Source organism: Danio aesculapii, chromosome 17 (genome assembly GCF_903798145.1).
Source record: "Danio aesculapii chromosome 17, fDanAes4.1, whole genome shotgun sequence".
NCBI lineage: Eukaryota > Metazoa > Chordata > Actinopteri > Cypriniformes > Danionidae > Danio > Danio aesculapii.
Window position 1 is genome coordinate 53652996 of NC_079451.1, and position 23723 is coordinate 53676718.

A 23723-nucleotide genomic window follows, 5' to 3' on the forward strand; every position below is an offset into this window, starting at 1 on the left:
GGTTATACAAAGTTAAACACGAATGATCACGACATCACACGGAGGAATATGAACCGATAACTGACCGGAGAGATCATGATAATGCGCTGAAAGGAGTGAGTCTGTGTGTTTGATCAGCTCTCAGCGGCTTTATTTACACTCAGCACTGAAAGACCTCCAGATCCGGACAGAGATGTGGAATAGACACGGCTGTGTGTGTATATAAACACACACACACACACACACACACACACACACACACACACACACACACACACACACACACACCGTATTACTGTACAACTGAGTCATTCATTCTCTCCTCACCTGTCAAAACCTGTGTAACCGTTAATGTTTGTGTAGTGTGTGTGAGAGGGAGACAGTGTGTAGTGTTTGCATGGTGTGTGTGAGAGAGTATATAGTGTTTGTGTAGTGTGTGTGCGAGAGAGTGTGTATGGTGCTAATGTAATGAATCTGTGGTGTGTGAGAGTGTATAGTGTTTGTGTAGTGTGTGTGTGTGTGTGTGTGTGTAATTAATCTGTGGTGTGTGTGAGAGAGTGTATAGTGTTTGTTAGATGTGTGTGAGTGTCTAGTGTGTGTGTGTGTTGTTATGGCGTCGCTGGTGGACTATGAGGATTCAGACAGTGATCAGGATCAGGACTGTGGTTCTGGAGCTCCGCCTCCTCATGAGAAACCCTTCATCACCAACCCATCATCATCTGTGGCCCCTGGTGGCCCCTGTGACTTTTTGTCTTCATCAGTGACGCCCAGTGGCCCCTACAGCACTTCGTCTTCATCAGTAGCCCCTAACGGCCCTTACTCTTCATCATCATCATCATCATCAGTGGCCTCCGGTGGCCCCTACGGCTCTTCATTATCACCAGTAGCCCCTGCTGGCCCCTACAGCTCTTCGTCTTCATCAGTGGCCCCCGGTGGCCCCCAGAAGCGGCAGTGTGTGCCGTCGCGTACCGTCCGGCCGTATGTTCCCAAACGCCAGCGAGTGTGTGCTGTGGGGCCCCTGGAGTCTGCTCCGCCGGGCCCCGCTGCGTCTCCTCTGCTGTCTGGAGTGTCCGAGCGGCTGCGGCCCTTTCTGAGTATGGGCCCGGTGCGAGCAGAGCTGCCCAGACGCATGTCCTGCGGGGTCCGGGGCCACCAGAGTCCCGTCACGGCCCTTCAGTGGAGCCCGGAGCCCCAGCACAGCCACCTGCTGCTCTCCGCCTCCATGGACAACAGCTGCAAGGTAAAGATGCTCAATTCACAGTTCAGTCATTCATTCATTTTCCTTCAGCCTAGTCCCTTTATTAATCCAGGGTCGCCACAGTGGAATGAACCGCCAACTTATCCAGCGCATGTTTTACACAGCGGATGCTCTTCCAGCCGCAACCCATCTCTGGGAAACACCCATACACACTCACTCACACTCATACACTAGGGACAGTTTAGTCTTCCCAGTTCATCTGTACCACATGTGTTTGGACTGTGGAGGAAACCCACCGGAACGCAGGGAGAACATGCAAACTCCACACAGAAACACCAACTGACCCAGCCGAGGCTCGAACCAGTGACCTTCTCAATTCAAAGTTACCTCATTAAGCCTGCTGTCTCCCTGTCATAGCACTGTTTTGCTGTTTTGTTTTCCCTAAAGCTCCAGCTCTGCTGATTGGCTGTCGTTATGTGGTAAAGTAAAGCTGGACAGTAATTGGATATCAGTATATATCGCCATAGATTTCTTCAATACCGCTGATATGATTCTTAAACACATTTCCGGTTTTTCAATATAAATTTGCACATATATATTATAAAATCTAGATGATCATTGTCACTGAGTGAGGGTCAGTGCTCAGCCGTCAGAAAGAGTGTGATGTGACTTGCGTGATGACGTACATCACAGACACGCTGCCAGCGCTCAGCAGTTAATTAAGCTCCATCACAGAAAGTTTGAGCTTTAAAATGAGCGCCCTAAACACAGATGTGAATCAACACGCTTCCACAAGTCAGAGCTGAAATAGCTGATGAGAGAGGAAAGACTAATGCAGGGGTGTGGAAGGGGCTTATTAAGGTTCAATAAACGTATAGTTTCAGTGCTCTGCAGCTTCAAACCAGCAGCAATGAAGCAAACACAGATGAGTATGAGGCGGCGTGTAGGAATTAAATCAGACTTCGCTCATCAACACATATATAACACGTGCGTATACACCTATAGACCACTCGCATATACACAGACACTACTGAATGATCAAAACATGGACGAAACTTGTGCATATACACTTGATGCATGCATACACGCACATACATATAAACTCGATCCTCGCATAAACACCTAAATTAACACTCACACACACATAAACTCGCACAAGCTTACAAATAAAATTCACAAACATATCCCTCAGGAAACTGGGTATTGCAAAGCTGATGAAATGAAAGCATGTGGTTAATAGAGGTATTACATCTGTTCAATAATGAAAATGTGCTATATAATATAATATATTAGTCTATATAAATAGACTATATAAAATATATAGCCAGAGCTATGAATATACTCAAACATCTGCAAATATTAATGTAGACTATATAAAATATAAATCGTTTTCATTATCATAATTATTATTCTTTTTCTCTGTTTTTTTATGATGTGGATGTCATAATAGTAAGATTTTGGTATTTTGATTGTTAAATATTCAGCATATACAAACAAAACGCTGATGAAAAGTTTCTGTTCATCATGTTGATCAAGCTAACCCCCACCAACTATCTCTCTCTCTCTCTCTCTCTCTCTCTCTCTCTCTCTCTCTCTCTCTCTCTCTCTCTCTCTCTCTCTATATATATATATATAAATAAGCTGAGTCTGAGAGTTTGATTTATTTGATATTTTATTTCACATTTCTTGTTTGTAAAGGTTAAATAAAAAGTGAACATTAGTGTTTTTGTACTGTTTTTATTTAAAGTTATAAATAAAGTTGTAAGAGGAGTCTGGATGTTATTAAAGACTTTGCAAATTGAGTTTGCAGACATTGGTGGGTTCAGACATCCATCGTGTGTGTTCTTGGCAGTTTATTCCTGGCTGTTTAATATTATCCATGTTAATATTGGAATTATATTGCATCGACTGAAATGAAGAAATATATCGTGATATGAAGTTTTGCCCTATTGTTCAGCTCTAATTCCAAGTAGGGCTGCTCAATTATGGGAAAATCCTAATCAGGATTATTTTGGTCATAATAGACCCTTCCCACAGTAGCGGAGCTTGTCATATTTGAGAAAACTCAGAGTACAGTGAATGGGAGAGTACTACAAATAATCTTATTTGCTGAAACAATGACAGAAAACGTCCAGGATGATGTTATAAAGGCTTTCAGAAAAAGGAAAATGAATGTTGTGAGACTGAAGACGGCAGCCAGAGGAGAGAGTCATGTCAGATTTACTGTCCTGCCCCCATAGACGCTGCATTAGAAACCCCTCACACAAGCGCTAATTCATTTTTTTGTAATTTAAAGCAAAGATGATAAACTACATACAGAAATGCATATAAATGTTCACACGTCTCTTTAAAGACTTTCTAGGATTTAAGATGCTGATGAATGTTAAACGCATCAAAACAGGCTTCTGATAAGGGTCCATTGTAATAGATCTTTTTCACATGACGTCACGTCCGGTTCTACTCTCTGCAGTGTATCATTACTATTTTATCATTATAAAAAATTAAAAGTGCAAAAATAACAGCAAGAAGACGACATTTTAATTCAGCATTATTAGATTCTGAAATTATTAGTTACAATATTAATTTAAAGGTGGTGCAGATATCAAATTAAATCCACCCAAAAGGTGCAGTAGGACATAATTAATTCATCCAAATGGAGAAACTGAACAAAACATTAATGGATCAATAAATAATAAATGATGAAACTGATTGCATTAATAGACAACAAACTTACCAGGTGTATGTGAAGATTTAATAAAGCATTGCACTCATGCTGGAACATTTACATATAACAGATAATCCAAATTTATATTCAGAGCAGCATTAAAGTAAAAATAAATCCATTATTGAGGAAATAACCTTAATAAGTGGAAATGTTGCTAACATTTGCTTTCCTCAGTAGCTTATTCTTATTCTTAATAACCTTAAGAATCATTCTCAAATTCAGAAAGAGATTCAGTATTGAGAGAGAAGCATTTGGACACGTCTCCAACACTTTAATAGTCTTAAATCAGATCCTGCAATCTTAATATCTAACTTGTACATTTTCCAGAGAAGTCTCCCATTCATTCACAGGTAAACCGGAACTAAAAATACACTGTGTTGGCGATAGGGGGAAGTGAAGGGACGTCATTGTGAAAAAGGTCTATCACGATTATTCAAAACAATAAACAGCTGAAGTCAGGATTATTCTCTGTCCTGTGAAGTTTTCTTCTTCAGATATTCCCCACATGATGTTTCTCAGATTCAGGAATTTCTCACAGTATTTCCTCTAATATTTGTTCTTCTGGAGAAAGTCTGATTTGTTTTATTTCAGCTAGAATAAAAGCAGTTTTTAATAGTTTTAAAGCCATTTTAAGCTCAATATTATTATCCCCTTCAGCAATATTAGTGTTGGATTGTCTCCAGAATAAACCACTGTTACACATCTATATATATCTATATATCATAAATCTATTACATTTAGAAATGTGTTGAATAAAAATCTTCTTTCCATTAAACAGAGATTGAGGATAAGGGCCGCTAATAATTCAGGAGGGTTAATAATTCTGTCTTCAGCTGTATATATTATTTTTCTCCCTGTAAATAAGGGAAATAAATACGATATAATAAAAGCATCTTGACTGTCAGAAAAAGCCTTTAATTACAGCTCCAGCAGTCCTTCAGTCTAGAGCAGTGAGGGATTTTCTCCTGATAAAAGCAGTGGGCAGCAGGAATATAGCGCGCTGTCACTTTAAGAGCAGTACGGTTCTGATTTATGGTTCCTCTTTCACGTGTCTTTTGATTCTCAACTGCTTTATTTATTCTATAAATGAGGGTTAATATGAATAACCACTAAACACTGCAGTTTGACACACATTTGCATGTATTTGACCATTAAAGCGCTCACATTAACATGACTTTAGATGTGTGTGTGCTCGGCTCGTCTCTGAGGCTGAGCGCACACACACACAACAGCATGCGATCTCTCTCGCACTTATAAAAACATGAATGATGTGAGTGTACATCAGTGAATGATGCGCATCACGACTGCAAACGTTACATTACAGCACATGCTTTTAGTCATGTTCACTGAAACTGAGCTGTGCAGAGCAACACGTGTACATCTGGAAAGGGCCGGTATATGATGCAGTGATCGATTATCTCCAGTAATGCTTTTCCACAATCGTTAGAAGACTAAACTGAATTTGATTAATTGCACAGCCCTCATTACAAGGCTGTTGCAGTGCAGTTGTCTGGGCGTTGCTATGTGGTTTCCAGGGTGTTGCAGTCCTGTTGCCAGGGTGTTGCCATGCAGTTGCCAGGGTGTTGCTGTGTTGCTATTTTAATCCATGTCTGGTTTGGAAAAGCATCAGCCTCATGTGTACATGTACTTGCAGCAGTCTCTCTCTCTGCACGCTACTTCCATTTCATCTCAGTTTTAATATTATATTTGATGAGGATGATGAAGATGATGATGATGAAGATGATGAAGATGATGATGATGAAGATGATGATAATGTCTTTCGATTAGAAGTAAATGAAAGAGTAGTGAGGAATGAACTAACCGTGAGAGCCTGTGAGTCTGCGCTCTGAGAGAGTCTGAACTGAGATGGGGGGAAATCATCTTTGGTTTCATGTTGAAGTAACATTGGAGTTCCTGTGAGAGCAGTGTGTTCAGACTGTGTGAAGGTGATTTTGAGGAGTGTGTGTGTGTGTGTGATTGTGAAGGTGAATTTGAGGAGAGCCGAAGGTGAGCAATTGTGTGTGTGCGTGTGCATGCGAAGGTGAATTTGAGGAGAGCTTAGTGTGTGGAGACTCTGGAGACACACACACATGATCTGCACTCAGACTGCTGTACACTCAGACTGGCTGAGCTCTGGTTATTGTGTGTGTGTGTGTGTGTGTGTGTGTGTGTGTGTGTGTGTGTGTGTGTGTGTGTGTGTGTGTGTGTGTGTGTGCGTGTGTGCGTGTGTGCGTGTGTGCGTGTGTGCGTGTGTGTGTGTGTGTGTGTGTGCGCGTGTGTGTGTGTGTGTGTGTGTGTGTGTGTGTGTGTGTGTGTGTTTATGTCTTCTGCCTGCAGCTCCTCATATCTGACTCTCTGTAGGATATGAGAGCCGCTATCAGATGCTTTTTCCAATGTGTGTGTGTGTGTGTGTGTGTGTGTGTGTGTGCGTGTGTGTGTGTGTGTGTGTGTGTGTGTGTGTGGTTGTTTCTGACCTAACCCTCTGGGCTGATCAAAGATGAAAACATGATGAATAACCCACTGCTCTTGTGTTTGGGTCATAGATGAGATGAGACGTCCTCTTCTGCTGTCTGCATTATATTCAGTTCACTGCTGATTTATATAGGATAAATAGGGTATATACTGTATATAGGATTATTCGCCCTCCTGTGAATTATTATTATTTTTTTAATAAATATCCCCCAGATGATGTTTCTCAGATGTTCTCACAGTATTTCCTCTAATATTTGTTCTTCTGGAGAAAGTCTTATTTGTTTTATTTCAGCTAGAATAAAAGCAGTTTTTAATAGTTTTAAAGCCATTTTAAGCTCAATATTATTAGCCCCCTTCAGCAATATTAGTGTTGGATTGTCTCCAGAATAAACCACTGTTATACAATGACTTGCCTAATTACCCTAACTTTACCCTAATTACCCTAGTTAAGCCTTTACATGTCACTTTAAGCTGAATACTAGTGTCTTGAAGAATATCTAGTCTAATATTATGTGCTGTCATCATGACAAAGAGAATAGACATCAGTTATTAGAGATGAGTTATTAACACTATTATGTAAATCATCAAATATCATCAATACAGCAGCGTTTATCGATGTTGGTCAGCTGTTAATGAATGAGTGTGTTTGTTTCTCATCCACTCTAATGCTGTAATGCTGGTGTGTGTTTACAGGTGTGGGATGGTGTCGGCAGTGGGCGGTGCTTGCACACATACTCCGCCCACCAGGGGGCGGTGCGTGATGCTTGCTGGCTGGCAGATGGGCGACGCCTCCTGTCAGGATCATTTGACGGCACGGTGGCGATCAGTGACCTGGAGACGGGTGAGTAATGAGTTAATGAGCTTACACACATTCACTGATGGATTAATGAGCTCAGACTGATTAACATGTTCACTGACGAGGCTGAGCTCAGAGCAGTGTTGGGGAAGCTGACAGTATAAGATACTCATCAGAGAGAGCAGGGAAATACTGACTGACTACCCTGCAAAAAAAATAGCTTGCTGACAGAAATTTACATTTGAAAGCACTTTAATGGAGCACAATTAATCCCTGAAGTATTGAAATTAAACTTGTTGAATAGCAGTGACTGAACAAAATAATGCATTCATTAACAACAGCTTGCATTTTAATGACTCGAGTCGCCAGGGTTTATTTTTTTTAGGTCCTGAAATGTAACATAGCTGTCTATTTAAGCTGTGAACATTTCAATTAAATATATTCCACTTCAATTCTTCATATTCAATTGAAATTTCATTTCCAAAATATTCAGTTCTGCTTAAAAACACGATGTTTAATATTCAAAAGCCTTTTCAGTTCATTTTATTTCAGTTGTGAAATGGGCTTGCGTAAATTCAGTGGTCCGAACTCGGCTGTTAAAATTCAACATTACATCCTGGAACTGCAGTTAAAGCGAGAGGCGTCTGGATGCAGACCTGGGCACCGTTTCAGAAGTATTTTTACCCTGAAATGAGAGAAACTCTGGGTTTTCTGTTTCAGAATGGCAGGTTTGTCAGACTGAAGACAGCAGGATGAGTCAAGCCTGTTTCTGAAAGAGGGCTCACTTTTACTGCGGTAATTTACTCTGTGAACCTAACCTGGTCAGGAACAGGTTTTATTCTCTAAACTCTGAGTTTCTGTCCGTCTCCTCCTCTTTTTAGAGATGAAGCGGTATTCCTCGCCTTAGCCTTACGTTTCCATCCATCAAGTTTAATGCTCATTATTGGATATGTGTTTGAATATGGCTGATGGAGACGCCAGGATAAGCGCATGTTTTGAAAATGTGCATAAAGAACATCTGTGCATCACTGAGCAGGATAAACCTTTTATTCGATAAGAAAAGATGCACATAAACTATGATGGAAACACTTTTACTGAACAAATTCCAGTATGTGCATTAATAAAGGTGATGTGATGTTGTTATAGGAGATCATGTGATGATCAAATGTGTGAAACCAGCAGGATGAGCACACTGGAGAACACCTGAACTGTTGTTTTGGTCCTTCTAAAACACCTGAGCCGTTTCAGTATTAGTGTTCTTATATTATTAATGACCTCCAGAACTGTCAAGAGCGTCTGTGCTCTGTGTCTCACGGCTTCACACACCACCAGGTGTTCATTCTGTGTCAGCATTGTCTTCTGAGGCATTAAATAAAGAACAGACTGACGCAGCTTCTCCTACTGCAGTAAATTCTGTTTGTACTGTTGATGTTTGGTGCCAGTTAATCAGGAAGTGGCCATTATGACCTGCTGGATGGAAACGCTGCTTTATTCACACGTCTGTTATGTGATATTCTTGTGCATAAATTTATTCGCATTTTTAGATGAAAACACAGCTATTGCCTACATTTCAGTCACACAAAGACCACACTATGAGAATGGCTCGTCCTTTTTTAATAATACTTATATTCATAGTACAGAATAGAATTTAATAATATCTTAAATTCACTGAGCTTCGACAGAGGGTCATATTATGTCAATGTCATATTAACCTCTACTAATGACACACAAGTGCACTTTTACATCTATTAAAAACTCAATTTCAGAACTGTTCTCTTAAACTGATCAGCGTGTGTAAAAGTGGGACCCTTAAATTAAACATGTCCACTGAACACTGAGTTCAGCTTATCTGCAGTCTTGCTTTGTCAGATTTGTTGTAGAAACTCTGCAGTAGCCTATCATATGTCATTTAATGCAGTTACATCTGAAATAACTTCAAAATTACCACCAATTCCCCACGTTATCAAGAGAAAAGTCTATAAACATCATACATACTTAAATACTTTAAATATAATATTTCCCTGCTGCAGTGGTGTCGCTGTATTAAATATCTGCTCATATCTGCTGAAACTCTGCATGAGCAAGTTTAGCTGGAGACAGAAATGCTGATCTCTTTCATTAGATGTTGCCATGGTGACTCGTAATATCTGCGCTCCATTGATAATGCCTTTTATAGTGGCAGTGTGCGCACATAACTCTGAGTTAAGCTACAGTCACACTGAGCTTTGTGTGTGCGAAATTCTGTCGTGCGGCGCTGCGAAAAGGGGCGGGATTAAACAAGATGATTAGACATTAATAAAGCAAGCGATTTGCTCAATATTTAAAATTTCTGTCCAGAGAGGTCCTGTTTTAATCCTCGATTGGTCTCATGCAGTCAAGCGATGCGATTCCGCAGGTCAGAGTTCACCAAGCTTGAACTCTGCACCGCAGCGACCTGCGAAACTTAATGCATGACCCTGCGTTTCTGGTCTGACGCATTCGCGTGCGTATGAATGGAAGTCTATGGGAGGAAAAGTCAAGTGTGACCGCAGCTTCAGTCTACTCAAAGTTGATTAACCTAACTCAGATCAGCTGTTCTGAAACCCAAAACTCTGACTTTTTAATCTCTCGGTAAATCAACTCAGAGTTCGAGAATAAACTCAGTTGGTTGAACCTCCTTACTGAAACAGGCCCCTGGTGCTGTTGCAATCTGAGCTGCATGCAATGCTTTTTAGTGCCCACCCCTAACCCCTTCCCTCACAGTGACGTCTCTAGCCCATTGAGTGCATTGTGTCTGACATTGCATTTCTGAGATATGCAGATTGCGTCATCAAGGCTGCATCCAGATACTATTGGGAAAAGCAATCGAGTGCAGATTGAAGATCTCCAGCTGCTGTTTCACCAGTTTGAGATGTTTAAATATGCAAAACAAAAGCTTTTTTAATATCAATATCCTGGATATTGGCGATCATTTAACCTCTTCATCATTAAGTGTCTGCACATTTCTGAGACTTGTTTATAGTTTGTTCTGTGATGGGCTCTGCTAAACAATCCAGCAAAAGACTGAACTGTTATTATATATTATATTAACTATTATTCCTGTTCATTTTATAAATGTCTCATCTGAGATCAGCTAAAAACTATGAAACCTGTTCAGTGTTTCTCCACTGGGGGCGATCTGAGTGAATCAGTGTGATTCATGTGGACTTTATACAGATCGCCCCCTAGTGGGGAAACATTGAGCTTTCTAAACCTTTTGATGTAATGAAACCTCATTCACTCATGGGACTTCGCCAATTTGAGACGTGCTCCAAAAACCCCTGATTCATTCATTCATTCATTTATTTCCTTCGGCTTAGTCCTTTTATTCATCAGGGGTCGCCACAGTGGAATGAATAGCCAACTATTCCAGCATATGTTTTACACCTGCAACCCAGTACTGGGAAACACACTCATTCACACACACACACACACACACACACACTCATACACTACGGTCAATTTAGTTGATCAATTCCCCTATAGCGCATGTGTTTGGACTGTGGGGGAAACCGGAGCACCCAGGGGAAACCCACACCAACACGGGGAGAACATGCAAACTCCACACAGAAACACCGACTGACCCAGCTGAGACTCGAACCAGAGACCTTGCTGTGATAATGTTATTCCTGCTGCTTTCAGTGAATGTAAAACCACTGCTGATCTCCATCTGTTGATTCATTATTGAGTCGCTCTGAAACTCTGCTGACGTGTGTGTGCTGCATATCTCTTTCTTATCAGCCGTCAGCGCTGTGCTCATTACATTTCTTAATTAAAAACACTGAGGAAGCATGTTAATTATACAGGAGGATGATTCCTATCAGCTTTGCAAACATCACACATTCTCACCGGGCAGATAAAAAACACTGCTCGTATGCAAATCAGCTCATTAATATGCATGTGAGTAGATCATCATATGCGTCCTGTCTCGGCGGACGGGTTAATTAATCAGTAATTAATGAAGCAATTCGTTCGCTGAGCCGCTTTGATACTTCTGAGTGAATCAACACAGAACTGAACGAACATGAGGCTGTATTTGAGCACTAATTAGCTGTCAGCTTTATTTCTATAAGCTCGTTATACAGTACAGAACATTTCACAGTAGTAAGTGGAATAATAAGTGAATCAGTGATGCAAAATTGATCAAATACTCAGAGTTTGTTGTTTGAAGACAATTGAGTCAGATCAGAGCCGATTCAGTTCAGTGTGAATCAATTCATTCACTTTTTTAAATGCTCATATTATTGATTAAACTGACTGATAGCATCATATGGTCTGAGCAGCTTCAAAATGTGCATCTCTTATTGATTGTTGGATATAATCTCAATTGAAACATGAAGAGAGGGCAGGACATAGGGTAGCTCCTCCCCTTTTTAGAAATCAGCCAATGGCATTTAGTTTTCTCACAGCTCTGCCAGTGAGAGTGGTTGAGTTCAAGCGCATCAGATGAAGAGCCAATGAGAAGAAGGGGGAGGGGCATGACATATACTAGAGAGCATTTGATTGGTCAGAAGATTTGATGAGAAACTGAAGTATGAGTAGGGTCAGACAGAATCTGCGGACGTTTTCTGCTATTTCTGCGCAGAATTGTGTTAAAAGTCTGCGGATTTCTGCTGAATTATTATGGGAGTATCATAACTAAAACTTTAATATATGAAATAAAAAGTAATACCCTTTTAACTTTTATTTAATGTTTACAATGCAAATCCAACTAGATCCACTTTATTTGGTAAACAAAGCAAGTGTCTCATATAATATCTCTACTAAAAGACAGAAGATATGACTGGACACACTGCACTGTACATAGATCATATAAATATTTTCATATTAGTCATTAATATTACTGAAATTAATTAAAAAAAACTGAATAAACATGAATTTACACAAGTAAATAAACAGAATCAATGATGGGCTGAAATCTGCTGAATTCTGCATGTGCACATTCAGTGTGGGCCAAATATGATCCAGCGTTGATCATTTAGGCGGAAGAGTCAAACTGCAAGCTTAAGATGTTTAGATCTTCTAAATGTGAATTTTTTTCTCTGTTTTGGAGACACAAGATTAGACATATCTTCATAGGCGGAGTGTGTGTAAGGCTGGGGAAGGCTTAGCCTCTCTCTGGCCAGAGACCATGGAGATAGCAGCAAAGAAAAAATCTGCATTGAAAACGTGTAACGGGTGTAATATGGCGAATATGATGTTGATGATTAACAGAACACTTTAGTTATTGTACGTTTGTCAATCAAATTTAAAGCCCCCCTCTGCACAAAAATGGAACTGCCCAACCCCGCACGTTTCACTGTTGAGCGCTGTTTATTACTGGAGTTAGCAGCAACTCTGAAAACCAAACTAAAAGTGCTGGCCAGCGGACGTTTCTGATTTGCTGGTCAATGACATAGGTAATAAATTATATATATAATATTTTATTATTCTGGTTTAATTTGTTTTCAGCATTAAATGAAATGCCTCATTTTGGTAGTTGTAACAGTCTAGCCTGGTGTAGTAATCTTGTTTAGCCGATCGTTTGGAGAACTCGTTTTACATTTCAAAGGTCTGAAAAATATAACAGGACATTATATGTTGATCTTACACAACATGTTGATCTTATTTGCAGTGTTGGGGGATAGTAATAGGCCTACATTACAATCTAAAGTACCTTAAAAACTAGCTAAATGTGTTACTTAATTACTTTTTAAGGAAAGTAATGTGAAAGTTTGTCTTATTTATTTATATGCAGAGTTTTAGGATTTTACACTGCTTATTTGCAGTTCTCAAGCATAAACCTAATTTTCATAAATAGGCATGATTCTGCATACTTGTACTTCACTTTATTTCATCAAATGTAGGCCTGTAGATTATTTGGTTGCATTTGAAGCTTACTTTTAGTAACTTTTGTAACTACATTCTTCACTCGGCATCATTACTGATCTGTATACCCCATCTACTGGCCGATAATGATTTAGCATTTTAATTTTGCGTTCTCTACAGCAGTGGTTCTCAAACTGCGGGGGTCGCAGAATAATTTCAAGGGGGTCGCGAGAGTGATTTAAAAATGGTGTAATTTTCATTGGTTATAATGAATATTTTTCAGTATTACAAGTGAAAGCTAATATTTTCAGATTTTTAAAAGATATCACTGATGAATTCATAAAGTATTTAGGACACATTCAGGCAGAATGCTTCTTTGCAGTTGAAACGCAGCGCTCAGGAACTTGCCGCAGTAAACAAAGCCTGCAACGCTTGTTCCGCCTTCGGTCTTTTCTTATTGGCCCACTGCTCTAGAAGTAAACGCGAATGGATTGGTTAAAATCAGCTGTCAGTCACTCAGTCAACGCCTTCTGTCTTCAGATGACAGGAGCTACGACCGCGAAAATGTAAAGCTCTGAAGATGAGAATGAAAACAACACTGACAGATTTAGTTTTAGAAACACCTAAAGCTACAAATAATGGCACATCTGATTACTGATCATGTGCTGAATGTTAATCCACCATCTACACTTTCAGTGACTTCCAGTGGCTTCAAGTCGCAATGATAATAACTAAAGCATTCAATGTAAAGTCTGCGGGATGGAATTTTCAGGTAACTGTTTCCACATCTACACATTTTAAGCACGAGAGGTTCTATTTAATCCTTCATTTAATCGCCAGATGCTGTCAGCCGGACAAGTGGCAGCTATATGTAAAATTTAACACCACATACACCATCGCAAAAGGGCTTGCATTCACTTAGATTACAGTAATATTGCAGCTCTTGAAAAGAGCGGTATTAAAATAATGTATGCAAATAATAAGGTATATGTCAAAGCATCTGTGCAATATCAGACCATGAGAACACAGCACAGTTATAGTTAACAGATTCATTCATGTCAAGCAGTGTGTGCAGGGCCGGTGAGCGCTCTGTGTATCTTTTGGTCACTCAATTATGTTATAGAAATGTATTTTCTTGTGATAACGGGACTTCGTTCAGACATATTTTCCTCACTCATGCATATAAATATTTTGCTTGTTAGTTTTGATTAGTGTTGATGAGCAAAAATGTTAATTTCGAGTCCTGTAATGTATAGTAAATATAGTTAAAATATTGTGAACAGCTGAAAAAAAGAGTTATCTTACATTGGGGGTCGCTGGTTTAAAAGTTTGAGAACCACTGCTCTACAGGAGTGATTAATACAGCATAATATCACGTAGTCAAGATTTTTAATTATGTTTTAATTTGTATCTTGAATTAATTTAAATCTAATTTAAACAAACAATTACTCATGCTGGTTAATGGCTACTGGATCACCTTTACTCTGCAATGGTTGCCTCTAATTTAATTGCCAATAACTTTACCACAGCCTGTGATAACGCAAATAATCCCCTAGTTTATGTTGTCATATTTTCATGGTCTTTTTTGTTGTTTCTAGTTCAATAAAATGAAAATAAAAAATCAGTATCTGAATCCCAGTTTAAACATGCTTATATTTATATATTTATTGCTGAATTACAAGTTCAGTTTTTGATTGGCCTCGTCGGGACAAAGTGAATGATTTTGCATTCTTGACACATTTCTGCTATTTATTTATTTATTTATTTATTTTTGCTAAAGGGTTGGAGACTCAAAAATGTCACTTGTTAAATCAGTTACTATATAACCTGATGTCATTTGTTGAATATAAGACGTTTGTTGATAGGAGGTGCTTTTGTTGAAACCTCTTCTTGGTCAGTCATAAATCTTTTTAAATGCATTAAAGGGCAGCGCATATCTTAGCCTTACCCTGGAGTTTGTTCACCCTCCGCCTATGCATATCCTTAAAGACTAACATACTGATACTGAACTTTATTTGACTTTCACAAGACCTTTACGTGTTGTGTTATATTTAGTGTAGCTTCCTCTTTTTCTGCACTGTGTGTGTGTGTGATTTCCTCAGGTCAGGTACTCATGCGGATGGAGAATGGGTTTAAGGTGTGCTGCGTCGCTCCTCGACCCTCCGAGCCCGATGTGTTTCTGTGTGGAGGCTTCAGTCCAGAGGTCAGAGCGTGGGACTCACGCTGCTGTAAGGTTTGTGCTGTTACTTATTGTTGTTTAACTTTTTAAATTGTAACAGAGTTAACGGTAAGAGAGTTGACGAGAACAGAGTTGATGATAAGAGTTGATGATAACAGTTAATGATAAGAAAGTTCCTGGTAAGAGAGTTGACGGTAACAGGATTGATGAGAACAGAGTTGGCAATAGAAGCAAATAATATATAAGCAGCAGGTTTATTATGAAAATAATATAAAGGTTAAAAAAGAGAACAATTAGGAGAATCAATGAACTTATTGTGGTTGTGTAAATATGTAATCATGTCATACATAAAGCAGCTGTTGTCTGATTATGAGTGTTTTAATAAGTAGTTTATTCTATTTGCAAAATTACTAAGAACTTGATTTAGGGAATCTGATCGTGTGTGTGTGTGTGTGTGTGTGTGTGTGTGTGTGTGTGTGTGTGTGCGTGTGCGTGTGTGTGTGTGTGTGTGTGTGCACGCGCATGTGTGTGTGTGCGCGCATGTGTGTGTGTGTGTTCAGGTGCTGCATGTGTACAGATCTGCGGTTCAGCAGACTCTGGATCTGCTGTTTGTGAATGCGGGCCGAGAGTTTGTGAGCAGCACCGATGCCGTCAGTCGAGACTCGGCCGACCGAACACTCATCGCCTGGGACTTCCAGACTAACGCCAAACTCTCCAACCAGATCTTCCACGTAAGAAACACTGCTGACCGAGGGTTTCTGAATTATCAGTAGCTGTGTTTCCATCCAAAGATGGGAATTAGATTTTTTTTGCCCAAAATTGTAATATCACATAAAACATGAGTGAATAAAGCAGCGTTTCCAGTAAATGATGCACAGTAGAGCATCAGCTCCTCAGCTCCTGCACAGATATCACTGAGAGAAGTGGAGTCTGCTGCACTGTTGGGATTCTCCACTGTGGTGTTTGTTCTCCTCTAATAAATGAGCTGAAGACCAAGACCAAACGCGGTGAATGCGGTGGCTTCTGGAGACATGAGACAGGAGCATGGACAGATGCTCAAGACAGTTCTGGAGAGAATAATAATAGAATAACAATACTGAAGCACTGTGATGATGGAGGACTGAGGCCTTTTACAATCAGCACAACAACATTTCACATCTGACACAATGTGCTGAAAGCTTGAGTTGAATAACGATAGTAATCGATCTGTTGTGGTGATCCTACAGTTGCTATGGTAAAACAATGACTATAGTAATATAAACAAATCACTCAAGTTTATTGTAGTAAAAACTAGGGGTGTGATGATAACTGCATCACCGCCTTACCACCATAATGAGATGTCAACCGCGATGATGTGGTTATCACCGTCATCACCGCCCATTTTAGTTTAGTATTTATTTTTGCTCGTGAATCTTTCAGGTTTGTATAGAAAAACAGAACAAACTAAATAAAAGGCCTGACCTGAGTATTTCCCACTTAAATTACAAGTTTAGATTACAAAACAAAAACACTGACTGATTTCTTTTTGATAGCCGGTTATTAAACAGCGCTGAGTTCAGGTGACGGAGTGTTGTGAAGTAGTTAAACTCTCCTCAGTTTAATTTACAGTGTCAAACTGGCACAGGAATATCAGTATATTAATATAGGCTTTGCTAAAAAGCTGGTTAAATGTAGATCTTTTATTACAGAAGCTATAAACAGACGCGCATCTGCAACCACGGTGAACAATCGCATAAATTTTGACTTAAAGTAGGCTATAGGCTATAGCATATAATAATTTTGTGTAAAGAATTTTATAAAATATATAGCTAATGTACAGGGGTTTGTGTAGCAGCAATTACGGGAGCATTAATTAAATCCTTTTTTTCCTGTGGAGCGAAACAAACACTGCACAGTTGTGTAGCGGATGGAGACGCACAAAAATACACAATTCAGATATTTTCGTCGGAAGAAAAATATTCTTTGAACGAATTTAGTTTTGTACAATTTGTATCTTAGTTTTTGTGGGTCAGTTATTTACAAAATAAACAAGAATAACTAATAAACTGAAGTGAAGCGATGTGCCTCAGGGTCCACTATATGCCGCGGCTAAAACACAAACTGGTCTGTTAAATACAATCGTAATATAAATAAAATAAAAGTGAAATATTCAGTTTCCAATATTGAATCTTTGTTAACTGTATCAAAAATAAAAGAGCAGCCTATATTATCACTCTTTATGACAAACATCCATTGATCGGTCAGTTTCGCTTTAGTTTAATCAGAGTTTGAACTTTCTGATATTTTAGGCAAAGTGGTCTGCATAACCAATGATTGAACTGATCCACCTGCGACCCACCCATAATTAAACATCATGTAGGCGAGCTGGCTTTTTGATTACCTGAACCGTGTATTAACGGCTGCACCAGCATAATCGAGATCTGCGTATTAATAACAGCACCAGCAGATATAAGAGAGTTTGTGTCATAACAGCGTTTTCTGCTTCTTAAATATCCAATATTAAGAGAGTGACTCCATAAGGTACATAACCTGCGCACACATGATTATTACTTGAATGTGTAAAGTCATGGAGGCAGCTCACAGCGCAAAGCATAACTTCTCCTTTAAATGTCCATGCTTAATATGTCATTGATGAGGTCTATCTACTGAAAGAGTTCCTTAACGTCCCTCATATATAGGCCTATGTAGCACATATATAGATATATATATATATATATATATATTTCTTGCTTCATCACCGTGGTAACAGAAAATCCGTTGCCGTCACAGCCCTCGTAAAAACTAAATTATGCCACAGTATCAGTTCACTATAGCTAATCCTACAGTATGCTGATGTTTTGATGCAGTGTTTTTCTGCTGTAATGTGAGGACTGTAGATCAGAACCATGACCTTCATCAGAACTGACAGTGAAGTACAGCAGCTGTTCTCCTGTGTTAGGCTACGTTCACACTGATGTGACAAATGTGGCCCGAATCTGATTTTTCCCTCTCATGTGACTCAGGTGCTGACAGTGTGAACAGCCCAAACCGCATCTGATCTTTTCAGGTCAGATCTGTGCCACTTTCATAGGTAGTCTGAAATCAGACACAGATCTGATGTTTCGCAATGCGACCGCAGTGTGAACGGTTATGTCGGATTTCATGTGACTTTTCCATAATCTTCGAGCCTCATGCGTCATCATCCTGTGCTGCAGACATCCTCTACTCCTCAGCAGCACAGTAGAATGGCACACAGGGCGATTACTGGCCACAGAGAGCTGGTTGTTCATGTTGAAAAAGATTTTAAAGGTAAAACTGGTGCTTAACTAATCTGGTAAATGATTGAGGCACGGGTTGATCGTGAAGCTGAGGAGCGTTGTGGTGTTGCAGGGGATCTGTGTGCAAAGGAGGGGGAACTTTCTCTCCGAGAGAAAAAAAGAGCAGGTGCTCGAGCACCCAAACCCCCCTTCTGCACGTGTCTGCTGTTTATCATTTAGTCATTTTCATTTAGTCATTTAGTCATTTAGCAGACGCTTTTATCCAAAGCGACTTACAAATGAGGACAAGGAAGCAATTTACACAACTATAAGAGCAGCAGTGAACAAGCGCTATAGACAAGTTTCAGGCGTGTAAAAGTCTAAGAAGCAAAAACATTAGTAGAAATTTTTTTTTTTTTTTTTTTTTTTTTTTTTTTTAATAAGAGAGAGAGAGAGAGAGAAAGAGGGCACAGTTAGTGGTATAGCCAGAGAGGCAGTTGCAGATTAGGAGGAAAAGTGGAGACTAAACAGTTGAGTTTTTAGTGGTTTCTTGAAGACAGCAAGTGACTCGGCTGTTCTGATGTAGTTAGGGAGTTCATTCCACCAACTGGGCAGATTGAATGTGAGAGTTCGGGAAAGTGATTTCTTCCCTCTTTGGGATGGAACAACGAGGCGACGTTCATTCACAGAACGCAAGTTTCTGGAGGGCACATATATCTGCAGAAGTGAGAGCAGATATGAAGGAGCACAGCTAGAGGTCACTTTGTAAGCAAACATCAGAGCTTTGAATTTGATGCGGACAGCAACTGGCAGCCAGTGCAAACGGGTGAGTAGCGGAGTGACATGTGCTCTTTTGGGTTCATCAAAGACCACTCGTGCTGCTGCGTTCTGAAGCAGCTGAAGAGGTTTGATAGAACTAGCTGGAAGCCCGGCTAGCAGAGAGTTGCAATAGTCCAGTTTGGAGAGAACAAGAGCTTGAACAATGAGTTGAGCTGTATGTTCAGATAGGAAGGGTCGGACCTTTCTGATGTTGTAGAGTGCGAATCTGCAAGATCGGGCAGTTCTAGAAATGTGCTCAGAGAAGTTCAGTTGGTCATCAATCGTTACTCCAAGGCTTTTTACCATTTTGGATGCAGTGATGGTTGCTCCGTCCATCTGGATTGAAAAGTTATGGTGAAGAGTCGGGTTGGCAGAAACTTCAAGCATTTCCGTTTTCATGAGGTTAAGCTGGAGATGATGATCTTTCATCCAGAGTGAAGTATTAAAATGAAGTATTATAATGAAGTAATGAAAAGTATTATAATGAAGTTAAATTAAAAAACTCTGCAAACGGAGATCAAGCAACTCCACCTTCACAGTTCAGTCTGCGGCTGCTCATTAACCCTTGATGAGTTCACTACACCGCTGGTCAGAGCACCACACGCCGCGCTTGTCATCACAAATAATCAGTGTTTTCAATCACAACAGACTTATTTTAGGTCTCAAATGCCGAAATGCACATTAGTAGCAGCAGAACAACCCTGTACAGTTCATCAAATACACCACGGTTACCTGTGAAAAGAGTAATAGTTATAAGCATGATCTGATAATGTTCTTACTTCATACAGTACACACACTGTGTGCATAATTAGACATGTTGTGCTGTCCGTAACTCTACTTTTGCGCATGCGGCTCAGTTTAGGAACAGGATCTGTTCACACTGCAGATCTGATATTGGCCACATTTATAAGAGCAGTGTGAACAGCCATGCAGAACCATCAGATCTGAGAAAACAGCAGATTTGAGCACTAAACCTCGCAGTGTGAACGTAGCCTTATATAGTGTGTGTGTGTGTGTGTGATTTACAGGAGAGATACACCTGTCCCTGTCTGACGGCTCACCCACTGGACAACAGCTTCATCGCTCAGACCAACGGAAACTACATCGCCCTGTTCTCAGACCAGCGGCCCTACCGCATGAACAAGAGACGCAGATATGAGGGACACAAGGTCACACACACATTGATACACACACTCAGACAGACAGACACTCACTCACAAGCAATCATACATACACAGTTACACACTCACACACATACACTCACTCATACACTGGCACACGCAGACACATCTGTGATTCTGTAGTTACTATGGAACCATACAACTACTATAGCAATTAAGCTCTAGTGGTAATTTATAAAGTTGCTATGGTAACACTACAAGTACTCTAGTTATCTGTTGCAAAGATTTTATAGTTGCTATGGTAACACTACAACTACTATATTAATCTGTTGTGATTCTACGGTTGCTATGGTTACACAAAAACCACTATAATAATCAGTGGTGGTGATTCTAAAGTTGCTACGGTAACGCTACAACTACTATAGTAATCGGTGGTGGTGATTCTAAAGTTGCTATGGTTACACAACAACTAGTATAGTAAATCGGTGGTGGTGATTCTATAGTTGCTATGGTAAAACTACAACTACTTTAGTAATTATATTGCTGTGGTGTTTGTCTAGTTGCTATGGGAACACAACAACTACTATAGTAATAAATATGTTGTGGTGATTCTATAGTTGCTATGGTAACACTACAACTACTATAGTAATGAATCTGTTGTGGTGATTCTACGGTTGCTATGGTAACACAACTACTACTATAGTAATGAATCTGTTGTTGTGATTCTATAGTTGCTATGGTAACACTACAACTACTATAGTAATGAATCTGTTGTGATGATTCTACGGTTGCTATGGGAACACAACAACTACTATAGTAATGAATCTGTTGTAGGGATTCTACGGTTGCTATGGGAACACAACAACTACTATAGTAATAAATCTGTTGTAGTGATTCTATAGTTACTATGGGAACACTACAACTACTATAGTAATGAATATGTTGTGGTGATTCTACGGTTGCTATGGGAACACAACAACTACTATAGTAATAAATCTGTTGTAGTGATTCTACGGTTGCTATGGGAACACAACAACTACTATAGTAATAAATCTGTTGTAGTGATTCTATAGTTACTATGGGAACACAACAACTACTATAGTAATGAATATGTTGTGGTGATTCTACGGTTGCTATGGGAACACAACAACTACTATAGTAATAAATCTGTTGTAGTGATTCTACGGTTGCTATGGGAACACAACAACTACTATAGTAATAAATCTGTTGTAGTGATTCTATAGTTACTATGGGAACACAACAACTACTATAGTAATGAATATGTTGTGGTGATTCTACGGTTGCTATGGGAACACAACAACTACTATAGTAATAAATCTGTTGTAGTGATTCTATAGTTACTATGGGAACACAACAACTACTATAGTAATGAATATGTTGTGGTGATTCTACGGTTGCTATGGGAACACAACAACTACTATAGTAATAAATCTGTTGTAGTGATTCTACGGTTGCTATGGGAACACAACAACTACTATAGTAATAAATCTGTTGTAGTGATTCTATAGTTACTATGGGAACACAACAACTACTATAGTAATCAGTGATGGTGATTCTCTAGTTGCTATGGTAACACTGCAGCTATAGTAATTGAGCAGCTGCAGTGTGCTTCAGAATATAAAGAGTGTTGTGTGTGCAAGTCTCCTGTATTTGTGTGCACCATGATATTTAGTCAGGAGTGTGTGTCTCTGCATGCATGTGTGTGTGTGTGCAGGTGGAGGGGTTTGCAGTGCATTGTGGGTTTTCTGCAGACGGCAGTGTTGTGGCCACTGGAAGCTCCACCGGTTCTGTCCACTTCTATGACTATCAGAGCTCACGGACACTGAAGACTCTACAGGCTCATGAGCATGCATGTGTGTGTGTGGAGATGCATCCCATAATCCCCGGCGTCGCCGCCACCGCAGACTGGACTGGTCAGATCAATCTGTGGACGTGAGGATAGTGAAGAACACTGATCCAGGTTCAGCACTGCAGTATATGATGCAGAACTACACACCGCACAATGTTCACTCACTGTGTTTACATTACACTGATCACATTTACACACCATGATCAATTACTGTGCATGTGGACAAGTGTAAACACTTCAATTCAGACTGAGAAATGAGAACGACAGGTTTATTCAGGAAAAACAGCATAAATATAGAAACATGCGTGTGGAAGCGGCTGAGTAGATTTACCGTGGTCATATTGAGGTAGAACAGAAAAACACAATAACGAAACAGCTCATACAGTCATGCTTTTACAGTCTTAAACACTGATCCAGCTCATCACCGTCTTAATAAACCAGACGTATACTGTTTTCATCACTGTGTCTGAATGAGAAATGATGTATTTGGGTATTCCAGGAGTCATTTCTCTGATCAAAATCTCTTTGTTTTTTATATATTGATCATTTATAGATGTATTCTGTGTGTGTGTGTCCGTCCGTCCGTCTGTCTGTGTTTACATTTTGGAAAATAAAGCTTGTTTACATTGATGACTATACGAAAAACCTGGACGAAATCTACATTTAAAAGTTGCTGCTTTCCTCGAATAATTCAAAAAATACCCACATGACAAAATATTACAGTCATTTAGAGTTGATTATGAGTTAATCTGATGTGGTGATTCTACGGTGACTATAGTAATGCTACAACCACTATAGCAATTAATCTGTTGTGGTGATACTACCGTTACTATAGTAACGCTACAACTACTACAGAAATTGATCTGTTGTGGTGATTCTGCAGTTACTATAGTAACGCTACAACCACTATAGCAGTTGATCTGTTGTGGTGATTCTACGGTGACTATAGTAATGCTACAACCACTATAGCAATTAATCTGTTGTGGTGATACTACCGTTACTATAGTAACGCTACAACTACTACAGAAATTGATTTGTTGTGGTGATTCTGCAGTTACTATAGTAACGCTACAACCACTATAGCAGTTGATCTGTTGTGGTGATTCTACGGTGACTATAGTAATGCTACAACCACTATAGCAATTAATCTGTTGTGGTGATACTACCGTTACTATAGTAACGCTACAACTACTACAGAAATTGATTTGTTGTGGTGATTCTGCAGTTACTATAGTAACGCTACAACCACTATAGCAGTTGATCTGTTGTGGTGATTCTACGGTGACTATAGTAATGCTACAACCACTATAGCAATTAATCTGTTGTGGTGATACTACCGTTACTATAGTAATGCTACAACTACTACAGAAATTGATCTGTTGTGGTGATTCTGCAGTTACTATAGTAACGCTACAACCACTATAGCAGTTGATCTGTTGTGGTGATTCTACGGTGACTATAGTAACGCTACAACTACTATAGCAATTGATCTGGTGTGGTGA

General features: G+C 39.6%; 1 protein-coding gene across 1 annotated transcript; it reads left to right on the forward strand.

The window, feature by feature from the left end:
* Positions 1-492: 492 nt before the first annotated feature.
* On the forward strand, positions 493-22921 carry wdr25 (WD repeat domain 25). Its single transcript, XM_056477776.1, has 6 exons — positions 493-1219; positions 7068-7215; positions 15099-15229; positions 15736-15906; positions 20259-20399; positions 22087-22921. The coding sequence occupies exons 1-6, from the start codon at positions 590-592 to the stop codon at positions 22306-22308; spliced, it is 1443 nt and encodes a 480-aa protein (XP_056333751.1). The 5' UTR covers positions 493-589; the 3' UTR covers positions 22309-22921.
* The last annotated feature ends 802 nt before the right edge of the window (positions 22922-23723 follow it).